Source organism: Scylla paramamosain, chromosome 17 (genome assembly GCF_035594125.1).
Source record: "Scylla paramamosain isolate STU-SP2022 chromosome 17, ASM3559412v1, whole genome shotgun sequence".
NCBI classification, from domain to species: Eukaryota; Metazoa; Arthropoda; class Malacostraca; order Decapoda; family Portunidae; genus Scylla; species Scylla paramamosain.
Genome location: NC_087167.1, coordinates 8,139,665 through 8,167,500, shown reverse-complemented (window position 1 = coordinate 8,167,500; position 27,836 = coordinate 8,139,665). Strand labels below are relative to the sequence as shown.

The 27,836-nt window shown below is 42.6% G+C and overlaps 1 protein-coding gene and 1 long non-coding RNA gene across 6 annotated transcripts in view; one reads left to right on the top strand and one right to left on the bottom strand.

Moving 5' to 3' along the window:
* Positions 1-27,836, bottom strand: part of LOC135108425 (uncharacterized) — an 88,992-nt gene that overhangs the window by 30,530 nt on the left and 30,626 nt on the right. The window contains exon 3 of one of the 5 annotated variants that reach the window (XM_064019393.1): positions 9,025-9,660. The exons of the other annotated variants lie outside the window; for them this stretch is intronic. Coding sequence (XP_063875463.1) covers positions 9,629-9,660 — 32 coding nt within the window. The 3' untranslated portion in view covers positions 9,025-9,628. Of the gene's footprint in view, positions 1-9,024; positions 9,661-27,836 lie in introns of those variants that run through there. 5 annotated transcript variants of the gene reach the window in all.
* LOC135108426 (uncharacterized) lies at positions 12,305-13,447 on the top strand. Its single transcript, XR_010272258.1, has 3 exons — positions 12,305-12,467; positions 12,754-13,032; positions 13,126-13,447. It is a non-coding gene; the product is annotated as an uncharacterized LOC135108426 (long non-coding RNA).

Below are 27,836 nucleotides of genomic sequence, written 5' to 3'. Positions count from 1 at the left end.
CTGTGTGTGTGTGTGTGTGTGTGTTGCGTGTGTGCAGATCCCGAGCCAGATGTAAGCAGGACTAACGAACCAAGCACCCACTCTGCCAAGGGACGCCACCAGGCAGGACTGAACTCAGCACAACACTCCCTCAAGGTGTGCCGCACTGTGTATCATGCACGCGTATCCTCACTACAATGTTACCATCGCAGCCCGCCACCGGAGACTGTTATGTTCACTTGGGTTTCACAGCTCCGTGTTTACAAACGTCTCTATGTCTTGTCTTAACATTAAATAGGTTCTCGTGGAATCACTTAGGATGTTCAAGATTTTTTTTTTTTTTCAGGATTATAGTGATAGTTTAACGGGTATTCTGTGTTAATGGGAAAAATATTCACGAGAACCACACTGATCATATCTGTGGCATTTAAAATAGTCGTGATGAAAAAACAAATCGCTTCATAAAATAGCACCACATTACTCGTACAAAATTCAGCTCTATCTTACCAAACAGCCTTGTCTTGTAAGAAAATTAAAGCGCTTATTCAAGAACTGGAAGGCTCAGTTACTCCTTACAGACCATGGGAGAAGGGAAAAGAGCTTACTTGATAACTTGACACAGTACGACACGATAACCATAAACAGGCGTAGTCACCAATCGACTACTCACTCCGCTAGGGCCCCCCCCCACCCTCTCTCTCTCCCTCTCTCTTGGAAATACTGAAAATCTAGTAACAAAACGTGACATTTGACAGTTCTTCCCATATTAAAGGACTGAGGAATAAGAGAAAACGGTAAACACAGTGCAAGACAAGTGTGGTTAGACAAGTTTATGGATGGGGATAGCAGATGGAAATAGGTAGGTGTGTTTCATACAGGGACTGCCACGTGTAAGCCTGGTCGCTTCTTGCAGCTTCCCTTATTTCTTATGTTCTTATGATACTCGACCAACAGACCACGAGTGCGCCAAATAGTAAGTAACCCCGTTGTTGAGGCTCCACCAGAACGTGCGTGACTCCCATCTCTTAATACCCCGCCACTTTTCATTAAAACGAGGGTGACTTACAACGCCTCCTTCTCCCCTCTCTCTCTCTCTCTCTCTCTCTCTCTCTCTCGCGCGCGCGCGCCCTTTTTGTAATACCTCGGCGGTTCTTTGCGGAAACACGAAGGACAGACATGAGTTCAAACTTGGATTTTCACGGACGTCACGCAGCTTTCCTCCTTCTCTTCCTCTTCCTTCTCTTCCTCTTCCTACTACTATTCTTCCTTCTCATCTTTCTCTTCCTTCTCCTGCTAATTTTCTTCTTCCTTCCTTCCTTCTTCATCCTCATCCTCCTCCTCCATTTCTTCCAAATTTTTTGTCATTTTCTCTTCCTCCTGCTTCTCTTTCTCATCTTTTCTTTCTCCCCTTTCTCCTCGTCTTCATCTTCCTTCTCCTCGTCCTCTTCCTCTTCATTCTCATCTCCGTTTTAGTGTTGGTGTTGTTTTTATTATTATTATTATTATCATTATTATCATTATTACTATTATTATTATTACTTCTCTTGTTCCTCTTTTTATTACTACTGTTATTCCTCCTTCTCTTCTTACTATCATTATTCCTCTTCCTCTTACTAATATTCTTCCTCCTCTTTTTTGCAACTGTTTTATGTCCTCCACCTCCCCCTCTTCCTCCTCCTCTTCCTCCTCTTCCTTTCATCCTTTCATGCAAGAATTCAACGTTTTTTTTTTTCTTTAATATTGTAAGCTAATTTCACCAAAATATTTTCATACGCAAGCCAAACAGAGGTTGGGTGGGGAGGAGCCTTCTGCTGTACTGTCCTTTCCCTGAACCTTCCTGAACAACCTGACAGAGAGGACCAGATAATTCCATGCGGTTTTTTTTAATGTTTGTAATTTAATGTAATTTTTCCTGCCCACTAGTGATGTTATTAATGTTTTTATTATTACCACTATTTATACAATGTTGGTGTTCCTTATGTTGCTATTATTATTATTATTATTATTATTATTATTATTATTATTATTATTATTATTATTATTACTACTACTACTATTATCATTATTATTATCATCATCATCATTATTATCACTATCTGTATAATGCTCATTTTCCTTATGTTGTGTTTAGTAATCCCACGTAATCTTTCTCTCACTCACTCACACACACACACACACACACACACACACACAACGACCATTACCACCATCACTTCCACCTCCCTCATGTTTGCTGTAATACAAGTAATCTTCCTTCCATCAATACTAATAATACCATTACCACCACCTTTCCTATGAATGCTGTTATTTCTAAATCCATGTAATTTTCCACCCACTCATACCAACATTATCCTCAGCCAGCTTGTGCATGTCCTTCGTAGTACAGTCATGACTTCTGCCTTTCACATAGTCCTGAATACCGAGCCTTCCTTCATTATACACTACAAATACCACCACTCGCATTATTTCCATCTCACAGTTTGTGTTCGTTGACTTTTCCACACGCATTCTTACTCGTATTCAGGACCTCAGAGCTTCTTACTTACATGATTGACATTACAAGGCTTGCTGTCATGCAGTCTCTCTCTCTCTCTCTCTCTCTCTCTCTCTCTCTCTCTCTCTCTCTCTCTCTCTCTCGTGCATGCTGCTGCCAGACTAAAGTTACATCTTCTCTCCTATCACACTCGCCAAAAATATTAAGTGTGTTGCGTCCTCCTCCTTCTCGTGTTACCCCAGCACCCAGCCAGCCACCCAGCCAACCAGCCACTCAGCCAGCCACCAAGCCAACCAGCCAGACAAACAGGGAAATGCAAAGAAAATATATCTCTTGTTCCTCCCTCCCCGCACACACACACACACACAATCACACAATCACACACACACTTTGCCTTTAACTGTATCACATTACGAAGATAGAATAATAAGAAATGTCCAGTGTGTGTGTGTGTGTGTGTGTGTGTGTGATGACGATGATGATGATAATAATAATAATAATAATAATAATAATAATAATAATAATAATAATAATAATAATAATAATAATAATAATAATGAGAGATAGACAGGCAAACAATCTAAAGAAAACACACACACACACACACACACACACACACACACACACACACACACACACACACCACAAACTATCAAATCCAACTAAGCAACTAAGTAAGCAAGCGCTGGTGGTGATGGTGGTGATAGGAGTGGAGACAGCAGTAGGTAGCGGTGTTAACGCGGTGTAGAGTGACGTCGCTCAAACCTCTCTCTTTACGTGGCGGGGCATGGATCGATGCTTTTCAGGAGGCACAAAGCGACTCCATCAGGCGCGGCGTGGCAAGCGTCTCCAAGAGTTACCAAGAGATGAGCAGCGGCTAAGTTTTGCAAAGACTGAGTGTGTGGCAGCGGAAAAGGATGAGGCGAAGAGACGAGGGGAAGGTACAGTGTCTTGATAGGGTTTGAGGGGAGGAAGTGTAAGGTTAAGGGAGAAATTACTCTATTTTCCGATCGTTTGAGGAAAGGAGGGGAGTCCTGGGTTAGCCTGGGAGAAATAATGCAAGGGGGAAGAGAGAGAGACGAGAAATCATAGTCTTGGTAGGGTCTGAGGGATGTTACTATCTCGTGGTTACTTTACGGAAGGTATTGAGAGGATAAAATACACTTACTCTACCTTGGAGCGGTTGGGGAAGGTTATGTGAGGAGAGACGGGGAGGTAGTATGCGGAAATGGGGATGATAATGTCTTGGAATAGCTTGGGATAGGTAATGCGAGGGTAGGAGGTGGTAATAATGCCTTGGGGTAGCTTGGGAAAGGTAGCGTGAGGATAGGAGAGGATGTTACAGCCTTGGATTAATTTTAGAAAAGTAGCGTGAGGATAAAGGAATAATTACTCTGTTTTTCTCTTAAGTTAGTTGTGATGTTTTACGAAGGGAGGAGGACGAGTCACTACGCATGTACTGGAAGAGTTAAGGAACGTTGCGTGAAGGCAGGAGGGAAGTCACTGTCTTGGATTAGTTTGGGAAGGCAGGGTGAAGGTATTGAAGAGTTAATCTATCTTGAAGAGGCTTGGGAACACAGTGTAAGGAAGGAAGGGACACAAACATTCAATTTCGGAAGAGTTTTAGGAGAGGTCTTGTGAGGGACTGGGGGGAGATGACGTCTTTGGTTAGTTAAGAAAGCTAATGCGACAACAGGGGGAAGATTTGAAGTAAGGATGCGTGAGAGACTACGAAGTTTAGGTCTTAGATTAGCTGCAGAAGGTAAGTAGTGTTAGGATGGAAGGGAAGTTACACCGTCTTGGTTAATTCGGGGAGGCAGTGTGATGGGGAGGGAAACCAGTGTTTTGGGTAAGGATTTCAGGGTTGGGCAAGGCTGGCTATTGCTTGTACAAGGCTTCTAAGGGATTCTGGGAAGGAGGGACAAGGGAGCAGTAGATCATCTTTGAGAAAATATTACTTCTCTGCTCCTCGATTACTGGTCACGTAATTGGAATTGAAGCTACATTGCGTTTTTCTTATTCTGGTTGTTGTTGTTGTTATTAGCTGTTGTTGTTAGTAGTAGTAGTAGTAGTAGTAGTAGTAGTAGTAATAGTAGTAGTAGTAGTAGTAGTAGTAGTAGTAATAGTAGCATTATCAATATCGCTATTGTTTACTTGATCTATTTTAATCTCGATTTTATCTACTTGTCTTCTAGAGAGAGAGAGAGAGAGAGAGAGAGAGAGAGAGAGAGAGAGAGAGAGAGAGAGAAAGTGTACATCAGTTTCTGTACTCTTCTTTTTCTTTTCGTTTCCCTTACCCTTTCTCTCTCTCCCCCTCTCTCTCTCTCTCTCTCTCTCTCTCTCTCTCTCTCTCAACTAACCAGTCTCTTCTTCCTATAAAAAAAATAAAAAGACAGTAAAAAATTATTCATCGTAAAATTGTCCAAGAAATGCGCCAAATACTTCACACAGTCTTTCATTCGCTGCGTCAAATTCCACGGCACAATTTAGCAAAGACTTCACTTTATTACCTTCCGTTTCTTTCTCTTTTCTTCTTTTTTTTTTCCTTCTCCTTTCATTACTAGGATATCTGCGGCTCACTTCCTCGAAAACTCGTTACAATGAGTACAATGCGGCGCTGTGTATTTCTCCTCTGGAATCACGAATCGATGGCCATTCATCTTACCACAATTTACTACTTCTCATCATACACACACACATACACACATACAGGAGAAAGAGGGAAAGAGAGAAAAAAAAAAAGGCACAGCAGTTTTTATTCTTTCTCAGTCTTACCCAAAACTCCAGGAAGATTAGATTGAAGTTACGTTATGCTACCTTGCCTCGGTCTTACTTTCTCATTTCATACACAGACAAAAATAATTACGATTTTCCTCATCCTCTCTCTCTCTCTCTCTCTCTCTCTCTCTCTCTCTCTCTCTCTCTCTCTCTCTCTCTCTCTCTCTCTCTCTCTCTCTCTCTCTCTCAGTTCATATTCAAATTCCTTCTCGTTCTTCCCAGAATATCAGGAAGACGAGATTGAGGTTAGGTTACGCTACCCTGCTTTTATTTTTTTTTTCCTCATTTAATTCCACACACACACACACACACACACACACACAGACACACACACACACACAGATAAACACAATAGCACATCAATTTTTATTCCTCGTCATTCTTCCTCAAACTCTAAGACAACGAGAATGAGGTTACAATAAGCCACCCCCTCTGATTCTACTTCCTCATTTCAGACACACACACACACACACACACACACACACACACACACACACACACACACACATTCATATTCCTTCTCATTCATCCCCACAATATCAAGAAGACGAAAATGAGGTTAGGTAACTCTTGCCTGTCTTGATTTTTTACTTCATCTAATTTCACACAAACGCAGAAACACAAAAGCATATTAATTCTTATTCCGCACAGCCATTTATGTTCCTCCTCATTTTTCTCGAAACACCAGCAACACAGGAATGAGGTTAGGTTATGCTAGGCTGCCTTCATTTTCACTTCCTCGTCTCACACGTGCATGACTCGGCTTCCTCCAGGCTGGCGGACCAGTGGCTTGACCTCTCATGACCCTTCATAACCTAAGTAATGTATGTAACGAAACTAAGTAAAGTCTAACTTAAACTAATCGAATAAATCAATCTGAACCTAATTTACTAGACTAACTTAAACTAAACCATCTTAATATCATAATTTAATCTAGCCAATTTAACTTCACCTAAACAGCCTATGTAACGGAACCAAGGAAAACCTAACCTAACCTAACAAATCAGTGAGCCTAACTTAACTAAAACAGCATAATAGTTTGATTTAATCTAGCCAATCTAACCTAACCTAACCTAATCCAGCCAGTCTAACCTAACCTCACTTAACGCAACATGTAACATTACTTAACCTGACAATCTAAAATACTTAATGTAACCTAACTAACAAACTTAACCCAGCCTAACAAAATCTAACATAATCTAACATAATCTAACATTACAATCAACTTATTTCACCTTAACTCACCTAAGCTCAATTCAACTCAACTTCACTCGACTCATCCTAACTTCGCCTATTCAAAGCAGAGCCAACCTGACAGTGGAATCATGCAGGCAAACAAGAAAATAAATAAACAAGGAGAAAAGAAGAAAAAACGTTAGTGAAAAAGATGACAAACAGGAAGAACGAGGCAGTGGAATCAAACAGCTCATAAAAACGATAATAATGCAAAAAGACGTGAAAAAAAAGGGAGAACAAAGCAGCGGAATCATAAACAGACTAAAAAACGAAGACAAACGCAGTGGATGAAAAAAGGAAACAGGAAAAAAGCGGAAAAGAAAAGAAAACCAGGAAATTTAAGAGCGGTGACATTAGAGACTAATGATATGAGTAATAACGATTAAAAAAGAAAAAAAAAACATAATAAATCAAGGATAAAAAATATATATACTAAAAAAAAAATAAACAGTACAGTAAATACAAGACATGAATACTTAAGAATTAAAAGAAAAAAGGAAAAATCTTACGTCGAGTGAAACTAATGCCAAAAGATGCTTATTATAGTTCAAATTTACACACGCAGGAAAATTATTATTATTATACGTTGCCTGGACTAATACATGCCTGCCTCAATACTTGCTGATAAGAAGAAAATAAAGAAAAGAAAGAATGATATGAAGTTATATATACACTAGTCTTAATATTCCCCGTGCTTAATTAAGAATACTGAACTTATTAAAAGAAAATCTATAAAAATGGGGAATTTCCTGAATATTTGAGATAAAGCGAGTCAGCAGTAGTAGTAGTAGTAGTAGTAGTAGTAGTAGTAGTAGTAGTAGTAGTAGTAGTAGTAGTAGTAGTAGTAGTAGTAGTAGTAGTAGTAGTAGTAGTAGTAGTTGTTGTAGTAGTGGTAAGAAGAAGAAGAAGAAGAAGAAGAAGAAGAAGAAGAAGAAGAAGAAGAAGAAGAAGAAGAAGAAGAAGAAGAAGAAGAAGAAGAAGAAGAAGAAGAAGAAGAAGAAGAAGAAGAAGAAGAAGAAGAAGAAGAAGAAGAAGAAGAAGAAGAAGAAGAAGAAGAAGAAGAAGAAGAAGAAGAAGAAGAAGAAGAAGAAGAAGAAGAAGAAGAAGAAGAAGAAGAAGAAGAAGAAGAAGAAGAAGAAAGAAAGAAATGAATGAATAAACGAATGAATGAATGAAAGAAAAACAAAACAAAGAAATAAAAGAAAACAAAACGAGAGAGAGAGAGAGAGAGAGAGAGAGAGAGAGAGAGAGAGAGAGAGAGAGAGAGAGAACGTTTTCTTTACACTTTAAATCTTGCAAGGCTAAATAAACCATTAAGGGATATGGGTCTGTAGTATTATGAATTACACACAACAATATCCTGACCCCCCCCCCCACTAAGCTGCTTCTCCCAACGCTGCCTAATAATAGAATGTAAACGATCGCCAACACATCCAACCTCAGCCAGCGTAATGCAAAAGAATCATTCCTCATTATAACAGGGATAATGTGACAATGAGACCAAGAGAGGGAAAAAAAAGATTATACGCTTTCACATCTGCGAATTTGGCGATGAAGGAAGACAAAAGGGAAAGAGAAAAAATCTGCCTCATTTCCGCTACGAGCTTACCCAAAGAGAGAGAGAGAGAGAGAGAGAGAGAGAGAGAGAGAGAGAGAGAGAGAGAGAGAGAGAGAGAGAGAGAGAGAGAGAGAGAGAGAGAGAGAGAGAGAGAGAGAGCATACAGAAAGTTACAAATAGCCAGACGGACAGACAGAAACACAGAGAGACTGACAGAAGGAAACAAACTGAAACAAACAAGCATACACGGGAAAAATAAATAAATAAATAAAAATAAAAACATGAGACAAAGGGTTGAGTGAGTAAGTTAATGTACTAAACAACAACAATGTTTCCCTGCCAGCTATTGACACCCACAAAGCATTCTGGGCATAAGTGTCGAGACAAAAGAACACCCCCCCCTCCCACACACACACACACACACACACACACACACACACAGCCGCAGGAGAACGCCAGCTCCCGCCACCAATCCACGCCCTCGCCACTTTGACAAGGGACGGCTGCCTGCTGGTGCTGCTGGAGGGGTGGGGAGAAGGAGGCAAGACAATGCGATTTTAGACTTTTCCCCCTCTTTCTCCTTTCTTCTTCTTCGTGAATACTTAAGCTGCGGACGAATGAAACGCACTCACGTCATAAGAAGAGAGAGAGAGAGAGAGAGAGAGACGGCAGTAAAGAATAAATGCTAAAAAGAGAACCAGAATGAGGAATACCCGGCACCACCACAAACTTTCGCCTTTACTACCCAACATTTCCTCCTCTGATTGGATTACACAGTGTAGCTTTCCACAAACAGCCTCGCGAGGGCCGGGAGGTTGTCTGCTGCTTGTTCCTCCCCAGAGAGAGTGAAAGGAGAGGTTCAGGAAGTGGCCTTTAGTACCTTCATAATTCTCAAGGGTAATGATAATGTGATGCGTGTTTTTTTTTTTTTTTTTTTATCTGACTCACTGGTAATGGCGACATGGCAAGTGTTACTGTGTTTTGCTATCTATGAATTATTCCATTAGTTTATTCACTACTATTTGGCATATTTTTCCTTAATTATCAACCACTATGAAGCGTCTGTTATTGATCCACAGCCACTGCCAAACGTTATACCAGCTAGAAATTGCAAAATCAAGTCGTTTTCATCCCTTCATTTCTTGCTAGTGCTTATAAAGACTTCGTACATTACTTGTAGTGTTGTTAATTCTTGCATATCGTAGTGAAAGGGTTAAGCAAAGATACAACTATAAGCACTGAAATGTTTAAACCACTCGGCCATTTATTCATTTGTGTATTCCTAAATTATTTTAATGAATACTACTAAACCACTTCCTCGTTTGTGTGTGTCTAAGTTATTCTTCTGAGCTTCATTTGTGTCTCGATAAATTATTCTTGTGACTATCTATGTATCGCTAGACTTTTCCGCTGAGCCTCAATTGTGTATTGCTAAACTATTCTACTAGGCAAAGACACAACAGCAAGGAATGGTGCGAATTACGTATATCCTTAAACTATGAGTAAAAACAGATCAATAAGCGATAGAAGATCTCAACTGGTCGACACGTTTTCTCTCCAGTGATGTCTTTCGCACTTATACTCTAAATTTGCAGGGACAACAGCAGGCAACGATCTGAAATGTGTACCAATAAATTATTAGTAAAGACAGATTAAGAAGCGATAGATTTCACATGGTCAATTTCTTTCCCCAGTTTTTTTTTTTTTTTGCAATTATACTCTAAAATTGCAACAGACTCCCATTATTTTAACTTCAGGAGCTGCCATGGTAGTTAAAAGGTTACCATGCACTCAGAAGGTGAAGGTGGCTGCCCTCAGGAACCGCGGGACATATTCACTTCATCAGGCGGTTACTCCTTAAAACTTTGAAATCACCTCATTTTTTTCAGTGTTCTTCAGTTATATACACGATAGAAAAAAAATATATCCTTTAAAACTACAAACTCATGAAAAAAAAAAAATTATCGTACTTATGAAAGCTAAGTATTGTATTTGCATTACTGTATTTTGTGAGTTACTTATAAGCTTTATGCTTGAATCAGAGAGAGAGAGAGAGAGAGAGAGAGAGAGAGAGAGAGAGAGAGAGAGAGAGAGAGGCGGGGTGGTGTGGCGCAGTACAAAAGACGGTGCGAGGCCTGAAGCAGGTTAGCGAGACGAGGACGGAGAAAAAGAAAACCAGGGGCGATGCAAGGCGAGAAAGGAGGAGGAGGAGGAGGAGGAGGAAAAGAAAGAGAATGAGGAGGCGGGGAAGGAGAATAATAGTAATATGAACAACAAAAAAAATGGTGATGACGATGACGACGATGAACAACAACAGCAACAAGAGGAGGAGGAGGAGGAGGGGGAGAAGGAGGAATGGGAGAAGTGAAGCCCTATGCACACACACACACACACACACACACACACACACACACACACATTAGGTAATATAATCTAACTTCACGTGTGTGTGTGTGTGTGTGTGTGTGTGTGTGTGTGTGTGGGTTTGTTGGAACACGCTGTGAGGCAGTACCCGAATCGCCTCAACAAGTCGTACACACTACATTGAATAACAAAATAATAACAATAATAATGCAATAAAACAAAATAAAAAATGAGGAGAAGAACGACAAAAACTGTAGAGAAAAGACAACAACAGCAACAACAATAACAACAGCAACAACAGAACTGACGAGCTACACACACACACACACACACACACACACACACACTAATAAAATATCAGAGAAGTGTGAGAAAGAGATGAAAGGAACGTAATAATTAATGATGCCAACACTACATTAAACATTCTATTTAAATTATTATCACAACGAAACAAAAAAAAAAAATTATGAAGAGGATCAACACTCACACACACACACACACAAACACAGACGTACAAAGCGCCTCACCTACATAAACCACGTATGTATACTCGTATATCTATTTTCCGCAAGATGAGCAGCGCCAAAGGAGAATCCCAAATTATCTCCGCCTGACAGGATTCGAACCCTGAACTTCGAAATTACGAGACCAGCAACATTAACCATTATGCCGTACCATCATGAGGTTTGGTGTCATTATTGTTGGTGTTGTTGTTGCTAGTGCTCTCTCTCTCTCTCTCTCTCTCTCTCTCTCTCTCTCTCTCTCTCTCTCTCTCTCTCTCTCTCTCTCTCTCTCTCTTCATTGTTATTTAATTATCCGAATTATTTTCTTACAATATTACCTATTTTTTTTATACCGTAACCTCAGTATCTCACTAATTCAACAACAACAACATTCCAGTCGAGGACGAGCCTTGAGTCAACTAAATGAGACGCGGCGCTCCGAACGTTTAGAGCGAGGAGTCGAGATCTGGCAAGGCGTGTATCTTGCGCCTTTTGTTCTCTCGTGACAACTAGACAACAGAGATTACATTAGTTACGTTCTCATTGATCTTTTTTTTTTCAGTGATGATACAAAATTATTATTAAAATGTACTTAGAATTCCCGATGACCTCCACTCAAGCCTGTTCGAAGTAGTGAGATAAGACGCCAAAACATTTCAGACGTGCTCACGAGACACGAACTCGAAGCACACTCAATGGGATCAAGAGAACGATTTTACAGTTCTACTCTCATACAACACAATGCTGCCACCTCTCAGATCACTAATGCTTCCTCATGTAGCCTGCAGTATATTGCTTAACCTGAGCAAAGTACATTATCGTTTTAAAAGGTTCGAGAGAGAGAGAGAGATTCGCGTGTACTAATGTGAGCGCGTCAAAGGAAATACCCAAATTCTTATCTAAATATTTACATTATAAGCAAGAATAGCGTTACTGTTGTGGCTGGCCCAGAAGACAGCAGATCTAATAAGAACATACATGCATTTTTAACACAATAAGAACCTATCAATGAAGAGTGAGCTACGGGATGGGGGAGGAGGGGGTCACCAATGAGTGGAGATGAGGGAATGAAATGGTAGGGATACCACAAGGGGGGACCATCTAGGAGCGTAAGAGGGAAGGGGGAAGATGGAGGGGGTAGTCAGTTGTTGGTAGGGAATAGGAAAGAGATGGGGAGGGGTAGACGGAGTTAGGAAGCCGGCAGGTTTTGTTCGAAAGAATGAATCAAAGTGTTCAGAACGTATTCATTTCTTCTACTCCTTCTCACTCATCTAATTCTTTCAACACATACATGCATACAATATCACAAAAACTTTACTTCGCGTTATGTAGTGTTAAAGAAAACGGGGGGGATAAATCACAGGTGAGTTTGTGGAAAAGTATCGGCAATACATTCGGAGACAGCCGGAGCCCACGAAGTTGAGCGCGCAGGGTAGGTGACGCAGATCCTTGCGGGCGGCGGGCAGAGTAGAACGTGTGTCATTGCGAGTGTTTGCGTGCGTTCCAGTAATCAAGTCTTCGCTGTCTCCCTCATCGTGGTCTGCGCATCAATTTGGTAAGTTGCTTTTGCGGATTTGCATTTTGTGTTCATTATTATACGTCCTAATGATAGTCCGGTAGTTAACGAGAACACGAAGATAAAAGCAACCACATTCATTTCTCTCACCTCCGTGGTCTTTGAAAACTTTTCTAACAAGAGGATAATGCGTTCAAGAATGGTGTTACAGAAATGGCAAAGTATATTGAGCTTAAACGTATGGCCGTAATTCAATAAACTACAAAATATACACGTAACGATTAAACGGCAAAACACTCCTAATAATCAGTATCTTTGTCCTCAGGTAAGTACCATGCACAGCTCATCGCGGGACAGCGTGGGACAGCGCTGGAGCACCTCGTCGAACCAGGTAAGGAGAGTTGTGTTCCTAGGGCGTTAGGGCGATAGGCTGTTAGGCTGCTAACTCTTTGCCTTTCAGGTACCTCACACTCATGGTTTCTGTAGATTATTCCACAGCATTACCGTTAGTAGCAGACCACAGCGGCGGTGGAATGAAGAAACAAGGGCAGTGAAGAGGCGTGATGGAGTGGAGAGACCGCTAAGGAGGGCAGCTTGTATTTGAGTAAGTATACAGTGACGATAAGCAGTATGGAAAATCTTTTGCTTTTGTATTTACGCTCTAATATGCATGGCTACTGGAGATTTTCTTTTGCAGCGCTGTGAAGGAGTTGTACTGAAGGTGACAAGATTGCGAGGAAGAACTGATGCTCTGTACACAAGTAATGATGGCCTAAGCAGCTACTTCTGACTACGAGGAAAAATCAAGATGCCGATGTTCAGATGAAAGCTGCCACACGAGGAAGGAAGCCACGGATAAAGGTGAGACAAGAACCTTACAGGTGCCAAAATCGTATACCTTCCCCTGCAGGTGCTAACTAACCAACCTTTTCTTGCAGGTACTAACCAACCAACCTTCCCTTACGGGTGCTAACCAACCAACCTTCCCCTACAGGTGCTAACCAACCAACCTTCCCCTACAGGTGCTAACCCACCAACCTTCCCCTACAGGTGCTAACCAACCAACCTTCCCCTACAGGTGCTAACCAACCAACCTTCCTTTACAGGTGGTAACCCACCAACCTTCCTTTACAGGTGCTAACCCACCAACCTTCCCCTACAGGTGCTAACCCACCAACCTTCCCCTACAGGTGCTAACCCACCAACCTTCCCCTACAGGTGCTAACCCACCAACCTTCCCCTACAGGTGCTAACCAACCAACCTTCCCCTACAGGTGCTAACCCACCAACCTTCCCCTACAGGTGCTAACCCACCAACCTTCCCCTACAGGTGCTAACCCACCAACCTTCCCCTACAGGTGCTAACCCACAAACCTTCCTTTACAGGTGCTAACCCACCAACCTTCCCCTACAGGTGCTAACCAACCAACCTTCCTTTACAGATGCTAACCCACCAACCTTCCCCTACAGGTGCTAACCCACCAACCTTCCCCTACAGGTGCTAACCCACCAACCTTCCCCTACAGGTGCTAACCAACAAACCTTCCTTTACAGGTGCTAACCCACCAACCTTCCCCTACAGGTGCTAACCAACCAACCTTTTCTTGCAGGTACTAACCAACCTTCCCCATCAGGTGCTAACCAACCCACCTTCCCCTACAGGTGCTAACCAACCAATCTTCCCTTACAGGTGCTAACCAACGGACCTTCCCCTACAGGTGCTAACCAACGGACCTTCCCCTACAGGTGCTAACCAACGGACCTTCCCCTACAGGTGCTAACCAACGGACCTTCCCTTACAGGTGCTAACCAACCAACCTTCCCTTACAGGTGCTAACCAACCAACCTTCCCCTACAGGTGCTAACCAACCAACCTTCCCCTACAGGTGCTAACCAACCAACCTTCCCCTACAGGTGCTAACCAACCGACCTTCCCCTACAGGTGCTAACCCACCTTCCCTTGCAGGTGCTAACCCACCTTCCCTTGCAGGTGCTAACCCACCTTCCCTTACAGGTGCTAACCAACCTGCCTTCCTTGCAGGTGCTAACCTAACCTAACCTCCCTTACAGGTGCTAACTTCCCTTGCAGGCGTTATCTATACTTTCTTGCCTTTCAGAGACATTATAGTGTTGTCCTGTAGCTGTACATATTAACCGGCCTTGCATTAACCCATTCAGTACTACAGGCAATTACCAAGCTCTATGAATTCCCCAAGTGTTAATCAGAATAGAGCAAATAAGTAATGTCGAGGCGGATGGGCAGTTTTGATTTTTCACACCTTATGAAAAATAATCGTCCTAAATAAAATCCTGCTATTCATAATTCTAATTACACTGACGCAGTGGCACTGAATGGGTTAATCAAAACCAGGCGACAATGAGCAGCCGGCCACTGTGACACCCCCCCCTCGAGGGGCTAGTACTCGCTTCGGCGAGGGGGACCTGGCTCTTGTTTACTGAATAGATATTTTTTTCCATCCTTGATAACAACAGACGCTTATATTTTTTTTTTTTTTATCACAACAGGAAGCGTGACGCTGTGTGGTGAAGGCGCCGCAGCGAGCGAGAACATGAGACGGTGATTCGTCCTCTTTGCAACTTTCCACCTGTAACAGTGAGCGCCAGGGTGTTAAGTAACAGTGAAGGTCAGGAGTTGTAATAGTGATTGCCAGGGGGGCTGTGTAACAGTGACTACTAGGGGTTGCAACACTAACCGCCAGGATAATAGTGATCGTCAGGATGTTAGGCAATAGTGATCACCATTGGTTGTAATACTGATAGGCTGTTAAAGGGAATTTTACACGAACGTCTAATGTAATCTATCATGGTGCTAGGAAGGTTTTTTTCGCCTTTATGTAAAATAGATTTTGATGAAATTTAAACGTTGTCAGCACGAATAAAGTTTGGAGAAATTCGTAAACTTTCGTATCCGTTACTTGTGTGTGTGTGTGTTTTACTTTTTTCAGTCCATAATCGTTGTCTCAAGAAATAAATGAAGAAATATGAGAAAAACGAAAAAAGAACTTAATTCCTTACCGTCCTTCCTTCTTTCCTTCTTATCCATTCTACTTCATTTCTTTTTCCCTTATCTTTTCGTTCATTCCTTCCTTCCATCGTTCCCTTAATGATCTTCCTCTCAATGATCATTATGTCCCTTCCCTTCTTCCCTTAATTTCACCCTTTCAGTATCCGTTCGTTCCTTCTCTTCATCAGTGTAGTATTATAAACCCTTCCTTCCTTCCGTTATGCCTTTCCTTCTTTCAATTTCGTTCCTCTTCCTTTCTTCACTTATCGTTCAACCATTTCCATCCTCCCTACTTCTTTCCTTCCTTCTTTCCTTCCCTTCATCTGTCTACTACTACCTCCTCCTTTCTTCCATTATCTCTCCTTCTTTCAGTCTCGTTCCTTCCTTACTTCTCATAATTACTATTTCCTCCTTTCTTACTTTATCCTTCTTCCATTTCCTTCCTCCTTTTTTTTCTCCTTCCTTCTCTTCACCCACACCCAGCTTGCTTCACAACCGTTCGCAGTTCAAGCAGTGATGAAAGATTTCAAGTTTTGCTGTGTTGTGATGTAGATGCAGATAATCCGAGTGTGTGATCCTACTATGTGTAAATCTTAGAAATTCTTTGTGTGGCATTATTTTATATATAGCATCACTGTTTCACAAACGCTTCGGATTTGGCATCAAGACAGTTTTCATAGGTTAGAGAGAGGATCGGTCGGGCTCCAAATGAGTGGTTTTTATTTATTTATATTGGTGATGCAGAATCTTTGATAAACTATCGCTAGAATCAACAAAACAACCTTGAAAGCCCTTACACTTCCCACAGAAGTCTGTCAAAATTGTCGAGAGATAAGACGCGAACCATGTGAGCAACTAACTGGTTCGAGCACTGTATAATCACTGGTTACAATCAGCAGCTTTCAGACGACATCAAGTGAACTACCACATTTCTAGAACCTAACCAGTCCTTAATTTTTGCCTAACCACCACAACCACCACCACCACCAACAACAACAACAACAAAGCACCATCCCTCCCAGCGCAAAAGGTAACCAAGGCAAGACAACAGACGGATTGAGGAAGACTCTCCACGACCTGCCTTTGCTTCACGTCCTCTCCTGCGCACCTTGCCGCCCCCCTCCTTACTCCACCTGCCAGCAGCCTCTCCTCAGCCCAGCAGGTGACCTTGGCACGTCACTCGACCATAACATGGAAGAACAAAACAGGCATGAAGGAGTGCAGTAAGTGTGGCGCAGTGGAGAGAGAGAGAGAGAGAGAGAGAGAGAGAGAGAGAGAGAGAGAGAGAGAGAGAGAGAGAGAGAGAGAGAGATATTAATAGGTTATGCAGCTGTCCTAATTTTAGTAAACCATGAAATTCACACAAATGTCACTGAGGCGAAGGAAAGAGGAGGAGGAGGAGGAAAGGAAAGAAAGGAAAGTGCTGGAGGAAAAGGTGGAGAGGAAAAGGGGAGGAAAGGTTATAAAAGAGGGGCAGGACGGAGAGGGAGAAAGAGGGAGAGAAAGTGGTTTACATGAGACTGGAGAGAGAGGAGGAGGAGGAAGAGGAGGAGGAGGGATGGGCAAGGATGTAGAGAGGAAACGAGGGGCGGGATAAAGGACTTAAGGGAGGAAGAGAAGGGTAAAAGAGACGGAGATGGAGAGCCTGTGCAGACAGAGAGAGAGAAAGGGAGAGAGAGAGAGAGAGAGAGTACGCACTGCAGAGGAAGATAATATCGCTTATGTATGTAATGTTATCCTGTTTTCCTCGGTGCACACACACACACACAGAACACACACACGCACGCACGCAGGTGGCCGGGTCGGTGATGACGAGAGTTAACAAGCCAAGCACCGCCCCCCCCGCCGCCCCTCCAGCAGCACCTCACGCATCACTCGGTCCCTTTAAACGCCAAACGAGTAAACCAACGGACAGAATAACAAACGCCTCCCCTACACCCTGCCTCGCCTACACCCTGCCTCGCTTACACCCCTGCCGTCACGTCCCTACTTCCTATACACCTATCTCTTCCATCCCTGCTGTCACCTCCCTGTCTCCCCTCCATCCCTGCCTCCACTCCCTGCCTTCCCTGCATATGCTTCTCTCCTCCCCCCTGCCTCCATCTCCCTGCCTCTTCTTCAGCCATTTCCCTCCACCTCCCTGCCAGAAGGATGAGTAAGTGAAACGAGTCTAACCTTCATCAACAAACTATTTCGTAAACAATCGTTCTCACTCTCACAAGACTAAATCATTATGCCATATTCGTGTTAATTTTCCCTGCCTGTCATTTCCCAACTCCCAGCCAGAAAAATAAATGAATAAATAAAACGAGTCTAACCTTTTACCAACACACTATTTTGTAACCATAATCTCTCTCTTTCACGAGATTAACCTTTAATGTCATATTCTTGTGTTATTTTTTCTCTTTAATTATCATTCCCTTGTTCTTATCACACGACAGTTAAATATTTAAGACCAATTGCTCTTACGGTCATATTCCGAAACACTTACGCTTCGCTCCCTGACCACTTTCATAAAGCTTTAGTTGAAGTTACACAAGTTTTTAAAAGTGTCTTGATGGTTCTACTGATATATTAACAAGATTTATACACTATTAACATGAGAAACAGTCTTGAGAACCAGGTCAATCATCTCTGTGGCCTTTAAAAACAGTGGTGATGAGAAACCAGTGTTTGAGAATGTGGGCCTTTCTATTCTCACACAGTAAACTCTCTTAGATCATATTCCTACCTTCGTTGTCCCTTCCTTTGTGTTCCCCTTAAGTCATCACCTCTATACACCGACTCAATAATCCTGTAAGAAGAGTCTATAACTGCCTTTGCACCACTTAGTATACCCTTTTAAATCATATTACTTTCATTGTCTCTTTTTTCCTTAGTTTCCCTCGTGAGGTCATTAACTCTTCTCTATTCACCGTCAATATTGGTAGAAGAGTCTGCACTTGCCTTATTTGTCCTCCACTGAACTCCGTGTTTCGTGTCGTGCTGCACTACACCCACACTCCTGAATAACTATTAGCCACATGACCTGCTTTCCTCCCTCCTCCTGCTCCCTCATTCTGTCTTCCCTTGCTACCTCCTTGGCAATTTCTCTCTCTCTCTCTCTCTCTCTCTCTCTCTCTCTCTCTCTCTCTCTCTCTCTCTCTCTCTCTCTCTCTCGCTGGCAACACCTCCCTTCGTACGTAAACTTTCACTATAGACTATGAACAAGGGCTTCCTTCTTTTTACATCGTGTCTCCACCTACACCGCAGTAGTAGTAGTAGTAGTAGTAGTAGTAGTAGTAGTAGTAGTAGTAGTAGTAGTAGTAGTAGTAGTAGTAGTAGTAGCAGTAGTAGTAGTAGTATGATGGTAAAATCTACAACTTTTATATCTGACAAAAAAAAATATATATAAATCAGAACGAAAGAACATTTTGCCAAATCGAACAACAAATCCTAAAGGTGAGGAGGTTTGCAAATACGACAAATATTCACGCAACACATCACCATTTATACCCTCCTCCACACTCACTAGTAAACTTAGACCTCACCTGCTCTCTTCTTTAATACAGTAGGTAGCTTTATTTAATACTTTAGTTCATGTAGTAATAGTAGTAGTAGTAGTAAAATGAAACAGCCCAGAAGGGTCTGAAGGTCTGTTGCTGTTTAGAATCCCTTGTAATCCCCTTGCCCTCTACTCCGTCCAATCTCTCTCTCTCTCTCTCTCTCTCTCTCTCTGTCTCTGTCTCTCTCTCGAAGCTCCGAACACCACAAAGCAAGATTAGTTATACAGCATGAGGTTCCACTACGTTCTTTAACCTCAATCTCGCTGTCTCATGTCCATTTCCATGTCGCAAATAACTTCATCACGCAAGCAGGAAGCCAAGCTCCTTCCCTGCCTCGCTCCACTTCGCCACCCCGCCCACGCTGATGTCGCTATATTACTCTGCGACACACACACACACACACACACACACACACACACACACACACACATTCTCCACCAAAATACGCATAATATCTGTTTCTTTCCTTTTCTCTTCTCCCAAAAATAGAACACCTGCTTCTCCAAAAAAATACAGTCTACTTTTCTTTCCCTCAAAATACACATAACACCCGCTCGTTTCTTCCAAAATATACATACACCTGTTTTTCTCTCCACCAGAAGTCTTCTATATACTGCTTGTGTTTCCCTAAAATAACACGTACACATGCTCCTGTTTCCCTTAAAATACGTATACACCAATCCACTTGTTTCCTTTAAAAATACACTTACATAAACATACGCATTTGCTGTTTCCCAAAAAAGTAATCGTACATTATTACAGCTTTAGTTTTCTCTATCACACACACACACACACACACACACACACACACACACACACACACACCTCATTTTCCTCCTCCACCACTTCCAGGTACTCTGAAAACCATTCTGATCTCGGCCAAGTCTCTCAGTGGCTTCCCTCTCTCCCTCTCTCCCTCTCTCCCACCTCCCTCCCACCTGCATTCCATTTTTTCACCAAACGATCACTTATTTTCCTCCTCTCCTGAATTTCCCTTGAGTTTTCCCCTCTTTTCTCCCTAGCCTACTACATCCTTTCTGTGCATTTACCGTCACCTCTTGTGGGTTACAATACAACAAAGGACGGACAAGTAATACCGATATAACGGCCCTCTCGATCCTGTTTGTGGCGAGTTGTACTGTGATCCGAATAAACCAAATCAAACTTAGCCTGTCATAAGGGGGATTCATTTTTATGGCTTAATTTTGCAAGGTGGAATATTCGCTGGGGGAAAATTTCTTGCCCGGGACTTATGTATGGGTTTGAAATTACTGTGTTCAGGTGAGAAAATGCAGATATACAGTAAATTCAGAAATCTGCAGAGAGAGAGAGAGAGAGAGAGAGAGAGAGAGAGAGAGAGAGAGAGAGAGAGAGAGAGAGAGAGAGAGAGAGAGAGAGTCCATAGTGCAACAAAAACTGCGACAATAAGGTTTCACATGATCGATACTGAAGGCGTAGCTTTCCCTCTCTCTCTCTCTCTCTCTCTCTCTCTCTCTCTCTCTCTCTCTCTCTCTCTCTCTCTCTCTCTCTCTGCAAAAAAATAATAAAAAACAAGACAGGCAGACAGATGAAGCAAGATTGATTGATTCCTTTTACATAAATACATCACATTTTACAAAGTGTCAAAAGCAGAGAGAGAGAGAGAGAGAGAGAGAGAGAGAGAGAGAGAGAGAGAGAGAGAGAGAGAGAGAGAGAGAGAGAGAGAGAGAGAGAGAGAGAGAGAGAGAGAGATAATGATAAGCAACAGACGATCGATTTGATTATATGCCCATCTAATGAATCTCCTTCCGTACCTTTCCTCCTCCTCCTCCTCCTCCTCCTCCTCCTCCTCCTCCTCCTCCTCCTCCTCCTCCTCCTTTGTCTCCACTTACACAATGAATACACACCCTCCCAAAAAAAGGCGCCATCCCACGCATGCTCCGTCATCCTTCCCTGTCACTTTTCTCTAGTAGTAGTAGTAGTAGTAGTAGTAGTAGTAGTAGTAGTAGTAGTAGTAGTAGTAGTAGTAGTAGTAGTAGTATTCTGGCCACGATGCTTCTAAGGCCATTAACTTTGCTGGCATGACAACAACTGCTGCTGCTACTACTACTACTACTACTACTACTACTACTACTACTACTACTACGAAAGCAAGAAGGAAAGGAAAAATAAGGAGGAACAGGACAAGAACAATAACAACCGAAACAAGACCACGAAAAACTACTGACGGAAAAAGACAAACTCCAACCCTCATTGCAATTACGTGGTAGTTTGCAGCCAATTATTACGGATAGCGCCTCTCCCCAACTCTCTCTCTCTCTCTCTCTCTCTCTCTCTCTCTCTCTCTCTCTCTCTCTCTCTCTCTCTCTCTCTCTCTCTCTCTCTCATTTGGCATGATGACGTCACTTTCGAATTAAGCATTTTTTTTATTGTTCCTGCATAATTGTTTTGTTTTTTTTTTTTTGTTTTTTTTTATCTCTGTTGCGGTTGATGGTGGTGGCGGTGGTTGGTAGGTAAGTAGTAGTAGTAGTAGTAGTAGTAGTAGTAGTAGTAGTAGTAGTAGTAGTAGTAGTAGTTGTTGTTGTTGTTGTTGTTGTTGTTGTTGTTGTTGTTGTTGTTGTTGTTGTTGTTGTTGTTGTTGTTGTTGTTGTTGTTGTTGTTGTTGTTGTTGTTGTGGATCCGCACACACTAATATAATGTTCAATAACGCATCCACTCACCCACTCAACCATATCCACCCACTGACATCCACCCATCCACCCAGAGCCAGATCCCCATCCTTCTATTCACCGACTCACACTCACCCACCCACGAGATACTTATTGATACAGTTGGATTTGTGGATGAGTGAATTATTGTGTGGATGGATAGGTGGATGGGTGAGTGGATGCGTGGATGGGTGGGTGGGTGAGTTGGTGTGTGGGTGGATATTTGGCTGGGTGGATACATGAGTGAGTAAATGGGTGTGTGGATGAGTAGATGCACTGATGTGTGGATAAATGAATGGGTGGATGGACTGATATGTGGATGGGAGGGTGAGTAGCTGGGGTGACTGATAGATGGAAGGATGGATGAATGTGCTGTAGGTAGGCGTGTGGGTAGATGTGTGGATGGGTGTGTCAGTGGGTCAGTAGGTGGATGAGAGGCTGAATGGTTGTGTGGATAGGTGGCTGGATGGATGAGTGGATGTGTTGGTGGGTGGGTAGACGAATGGATGGATCGATGGGAGTCAGTGGGAGGCATATATGACCTGGGTACCATCCGCCCCAGTACCAAGTGACTAGCTCCCAAAAATGGTTGTGCGATAATGCTGGCAGACTAAACTGTTATGATTACCTCCAGTACGATAAGTGTTGTCTGTGAAGCTAAGCAAGGCACCGTGAGAACAAGATGTCATGTGTCTATAAATACTTAACAGAAAATATTTATCAATGGAAGTAAACAACAGGGGTGACGGAAGCAAAATTCTCAGTATCAGTAATTAGGATAGGACAAGGAATAATGGGTTCAAGCTTGAAAAAAGTTACATTTAAAAAGATAAGGAAAAGAACTGGTTCTCGAGTACAGTGGAAGATGAACAGAATAGACTCAGTAATCATTTTGTTAGTGCTGAGTCATTAGTAAGCTTTAGAAGAAGAGTAGATATATTTAGGGATAAGGATAATAAGAAGAAATAGGTAGACATGTTTCATACTGGGACTGCCACGTGTATGCCTGATGGCTTCTAGCAGCTTCCTTTATTTTCTTTTATGTTCTTAAATTTGAGTAATTTATTAGCTTTTAATACAATGCTTGTAGAATCATACACTTCTTATAATGTTATTTTGTACCACAGTTTGTTTAAGAAAGACGACACGTACAGCCACAGACAGACACAACACGTGAGGTGGGGATCACACACAGCATAATGTGTGGTCATTAAAGCTTCAATAGAAAGCTGGTGACGAATGCTGCACAACACACCACACACTCTGGGCAAACCTCACCTCTCTCTTTCTGTATGGTAACCAGAATTTAAGTTTTCGTCTTTGTGAATGCCTATGAATTAATAATAATAATAATATTATTATTATTATTATTATTATTATTATTATTGTTGTTGTTGTTGTTGTTGTTGTTGTTGTTGTTGTTGTTGTTGTTGTTGTTGTTGTTGTTGTTGTTGTTGTTGTTGTTGTTGTTATTATTAATAGTAGTAGTAGTAGTAGTAGTAGTAGTAGTAGTAGTAGTAGTAGTAGTAATAATAATAATAATAATAATAATAATAATAATAATAATAATAATAATAATAATAATAATAACCATAATAAACATAATAAATTGTTGTGATTGGCTAACACAATGGCGCGCAAGTTTCTTATTGGTCGTAGCCGGTCACTGAGTTGCCAGCGAGGGATTACCTCCTGCGCCCTAAGACACTGATTGCATTGCACGTGGTTCCCTGCCTGTGAACCGTGAAGCCGGTGCTCTGTAAGGAGGCAACACTGCCGAGAGCCGTCACAGCTTGGAGTTGGTGAAAAGCACTTCAGGCAAACTGCCACCTCAGGCCAAGTACTGCCTGGGGGGTACCTTCAGCCAAAACATTAGACTACAGGATTATAGCTGGCTGCATAGCAAGGCACAGTGTGAGTAGAAGCGTGTGTGTTCCTGCACCATAGACACTGAGGATCACTCAGGCAAAGCAAGTGAGCAAAGAGTGTGGTGAGTCCCAGGCGGACATGAACGGTCAACGGAACTTCGAGAAATACATCCGTGGCGTGTGTGTCGTGGAGAATGGCGACATTCTCCGCGGCCCCCCACGCAAGGTGAAGGTGTCCCTGCATCACCTCGACGCCCCAGCGCCTCGCTGGTGCTGCTGCTGCTGGCCACGCACACCGAGCTGCGACAAGGTGGCCAAGTTTAAGTTCAACAAGCAGAAGAGCGAGGCCAGTCTCCAGAAGTACACGTCGCTGGAGACGGCCATGTACATGAACGGCATGGTGTTCCAGGAGTACTGGAAGCCAGGCAAAGCGGCGGTGAAGGTGTCAGTCACGCAGCGGCGAGGAAAGAAGCTAGTCCTCTTCGCCCGCCTGACAACCTTCCTGGACGAGATGCGGGACAGAGAAGCGGAGCAATTCGTCCTCTTTGTCACAGAATCAGGATTTAAGATAATTACGAAGGAGAAGACAGCTTCAGGAGGCGAGGAGAAGCGCGCTCCTCAGAAAAAGACCAAACACGCGTCACGACAGAAAGGAGAGTGCGATAAACGCGAACATTACGAAAAGAAGGAAAAGATCGACTACATGACCTCTTTGTTAACCAGCTTTAAGGAGAAAAAAGAAGAGCCCGCCCAAATCTTAACACGTCCAGAGGTCGTGAAGTTGCCGCCAGTAATCCCGATGCTTGCAGTCCAAACCAACAACTTGACGGCAAGTCGCTGCTCTCCATTCCACAAAGAGGCTCCTGCTGCACGGGAACAGCACGCCACCGCATCTCGTCCCGCCCTTCACGAATTGCAGCCGTCAATGAATCGTAACGAACAGCAAAGCACCGCATTTTGTTCCGTCCCTCGCGAAGCTCAGCCGTCCAAGAACCGTAAAGAATTAGACAAGAAAGTACAGATGGTTCAGGTTCAGGCAAAAGACAAGCGAGCCGTTGAGAGCGAGAAGAAAAATCCTGTCGAAGGAAAGGAGACTGCGGCTTGGGAGGGAAAAGATGAAAAGGAGGAGACGAACACTGTCGATGTGGAAAACGCCGCTTCTGAAACAGGGGACAGAGATAAGGAGGAGAAAGGCGATAATGAGAAGCAAGATGGGAAGAAGGAAGACGACCAAGGAATAATGAGCGAAGTACAGTTAGTTCAGGAAGGAGAGGATGAAGACTCTAAAAGTCATGAAAAGAATACAGGTGAAGAAGAGGAAGCCCCAGCTTGGGAAGACTATGGTGAAGATGAGACAGAAAAACTGGAGACGGTCACTGGTGATGTGGAAGGCATCCCTGCAGAGAAGAACACAGACGAAGAAGAGAAAGACGCTGATAGAGGAGATATTACAAAGAAGGAAAAGGAACCAGGAACAATGAGTGACATGCAGCTGGTTCAGGAAGGAGACGATGAAGATCCTAAAGGAGAGGAAGAGAGTCCACGTGAAGGAGAGGAGACTGAAGCTTGGGAAGACTATAATGAGCAGGAGACTGGAAAGAAGGAGATGGACGCTGAAGAATTGAGCAGCGTCCCTCCAGAGAAAGAGTGTACTGAAGACTGGGAAGACTATGATGAGCATGACACTGGAAAGCAGGAGACGGACACTGAAGAGGTGAACAGTGTCCCTCCAGAGAAAGAGAACACTGAAGACTGGGAAGACTGTGATGAGCATGACATTGGAAAGGAGGAGACGGACGCTGACGAGTTGAACAGCGTCCCTCCAGAGAAAGAAGCATGGGAAGACTATGATGAGCATGACATTGGAAAGGAGGAGACAGACACTGACGAGTTGAACAGCGTCCCTCCAGAGGAAGAAGCATGGGAAGACTTTGATGTGCATGACACTGGAAAGGAGGAGACGGACGCTGACGAGGTGAACAGCGTCCCTCCAGAGAAAGAAGCATGGGAAGACTATGATGAGCATGACATTGGAAAGGAGGAGACAGACACTGACGAGTTGAACAGCGTCCCTCCAGAGAAAGAGTGTACTGATGATTGGGAAGAATGTGATGAGCATGACACTGGAAAGCAGGAGACGGACGCTGACGAGTTGAACAGCGTCCCTCCAGAGGAAGAAGCATGGGAAGACTTTGATGTGCATGACACTGGAAAGGAGGAGACGGACGCTGACGAGGTGAACAGCGTCCCTCCAGAGAAAGAGAATACAGAAGAGAAAGAGACACGAAATATTGAGAAAGACGTTGAGAAAGAAGACCTTACAGAGAAAGTTAACTTTCCCTCTTTAGCCAAACTGAAGTGCTCAACCAAAGTCACCGTGAAGAACAAGCCAAGGAGAGACAAGATAAGGAAAGCCATGCACCTGAGAAAGAAGAAAGGTTTGCCTGACTACAAGAAGAGCGTGAGCAGCAGGTGGAGGTGGTGGGGGACTTCCACAACAACACCGGTGGAGAAAATGACGCCTGCAAAGAATATAGGGAAGAGCCACAATTTGAAAAAGAAGGTGTTGACATGTCGCCACAAAAAGACAGTGATGGGTAATGCACCGCCAGCACCGGTGAGGAAGATGACGCCGAGAGTGACGGCAAAGAAGGAACTGGATTTGAGAAAGAAAACATTGCCGTGTAGCCACAAACGTAATGTGCTCTCGCTGAAAAGAAACAGAAAAGCGTCAGGAGAGAAGAAAAAGCGCTACAAGAGGATAATTGTGAAATCAGTCCGCAGTAAGATTGACTCTCACCGCAGCGTCCCTGCTGATTACAAACCCGAGCTGGATTTGAGTGTACTGGAATCGCAGCCGCCACCCCCAGGCCCCGCGCGAGTGAGGTGGGCCCGAGAGGTGGCGGCCCTCAGAACGCGGCTGCGTACCCGGAAACAGACTAGTGCGCGGAGCCTCGTTCACGGCTTGCGCGCCGCTCACCGCTGAGTCATTCCTACTGAGGACCAACTTCGTGAATGCGACAAAGATAATAACGAAAACAAAATCTTCTATCGATTAACTAAGACGCCTAAACATTAAGTGACTCTCTGCTGAGGATCAAGACTGAGCGATTCTTTCTTTTTTTGGAATTATTTTCTCGATGAAAATAATTCCAAAAAAAGAGAGACAAAGAAAAAGATCCATCTATTAACATTGATTAACTAAGACGCCTAAACATTAAGTGACTCTTCACTGAGGATCAAGATTGAGCGATTTTTTTCTTTTTTGGGAATTATTTTATCGATGAAAATAATTCCAAAAAAGAAAAAGACAAAGAAAAAGGTCCATCTATTAACATCGATTAACTAAGACGCCTAAAACATTAAGTGACTCTTCACTGAGGATCAACATTGAGCGATTTTTTTCTTTTTCTGGAATTATTTTATCGATGAAAATAATTCCAAAAAAAGAAAAAAAGAAAAAGAAAAGATCCATCTATTAACGAAGAAGCAAGTGAGTGATGCACCACTGAGGAACAAGGTTGTGGGAGAGGAAGCCAGAAAATAATGGTAAAAAGATCTGTCTGTTAACGAGGAAACTAACAAGTGAGTGACTCTCCACTAACAAGACTGAGAGGCAACCAGAAAATAATGATAAAAAAAATTAATAAAAGACAAAAACCCACAAAAAATCAGTGTCCTTGTATCCTAAGACCATAAATTAAGTGTCAATCCACTGAGGAACAACACTGAATGAAATACAGAAAACAATGACAAAGTAAAAACTAAAAAATGCGGAAAAAAAAAGATCTGTCAATGAAGAAACAATTCACAAATACTCCAGTGAGGAACAACATTGTCAATGCAAACCAGAAAATAATAACAAGAAAAGGAAATTTAAAAGAAAATATTTTAATGATGAAACGAATGACTGCTGAAACCATAAAATAGTGAAAAAGAAAAGTTAGAAACAAAAAGATCCATCAATCTATCTATCCATCAATTAAGAAGCCTAAACAAAACTAATGACAAAAAAAAAAAAAAAAATCTCCCCTAATGGTGAAGCCTAACCACTGGCTCTCCACCGAGGAACAAGATTGTGGATGAAATACAGAAAGCAACGACAACAAACAAAAGTTCAAAGTTAAAATTGCATACAAAAGATCTATAAGTCAAAGAAGAAACAATGATGTGACGCTCCAATGAGGAACAAGATTGTCTGTGAGAGGAAATAATAAAAAATAAATCAATAAAAGAAGATAAAAACCCTTAAAAAAAACATGAATGTACTTGTGACCACGAAA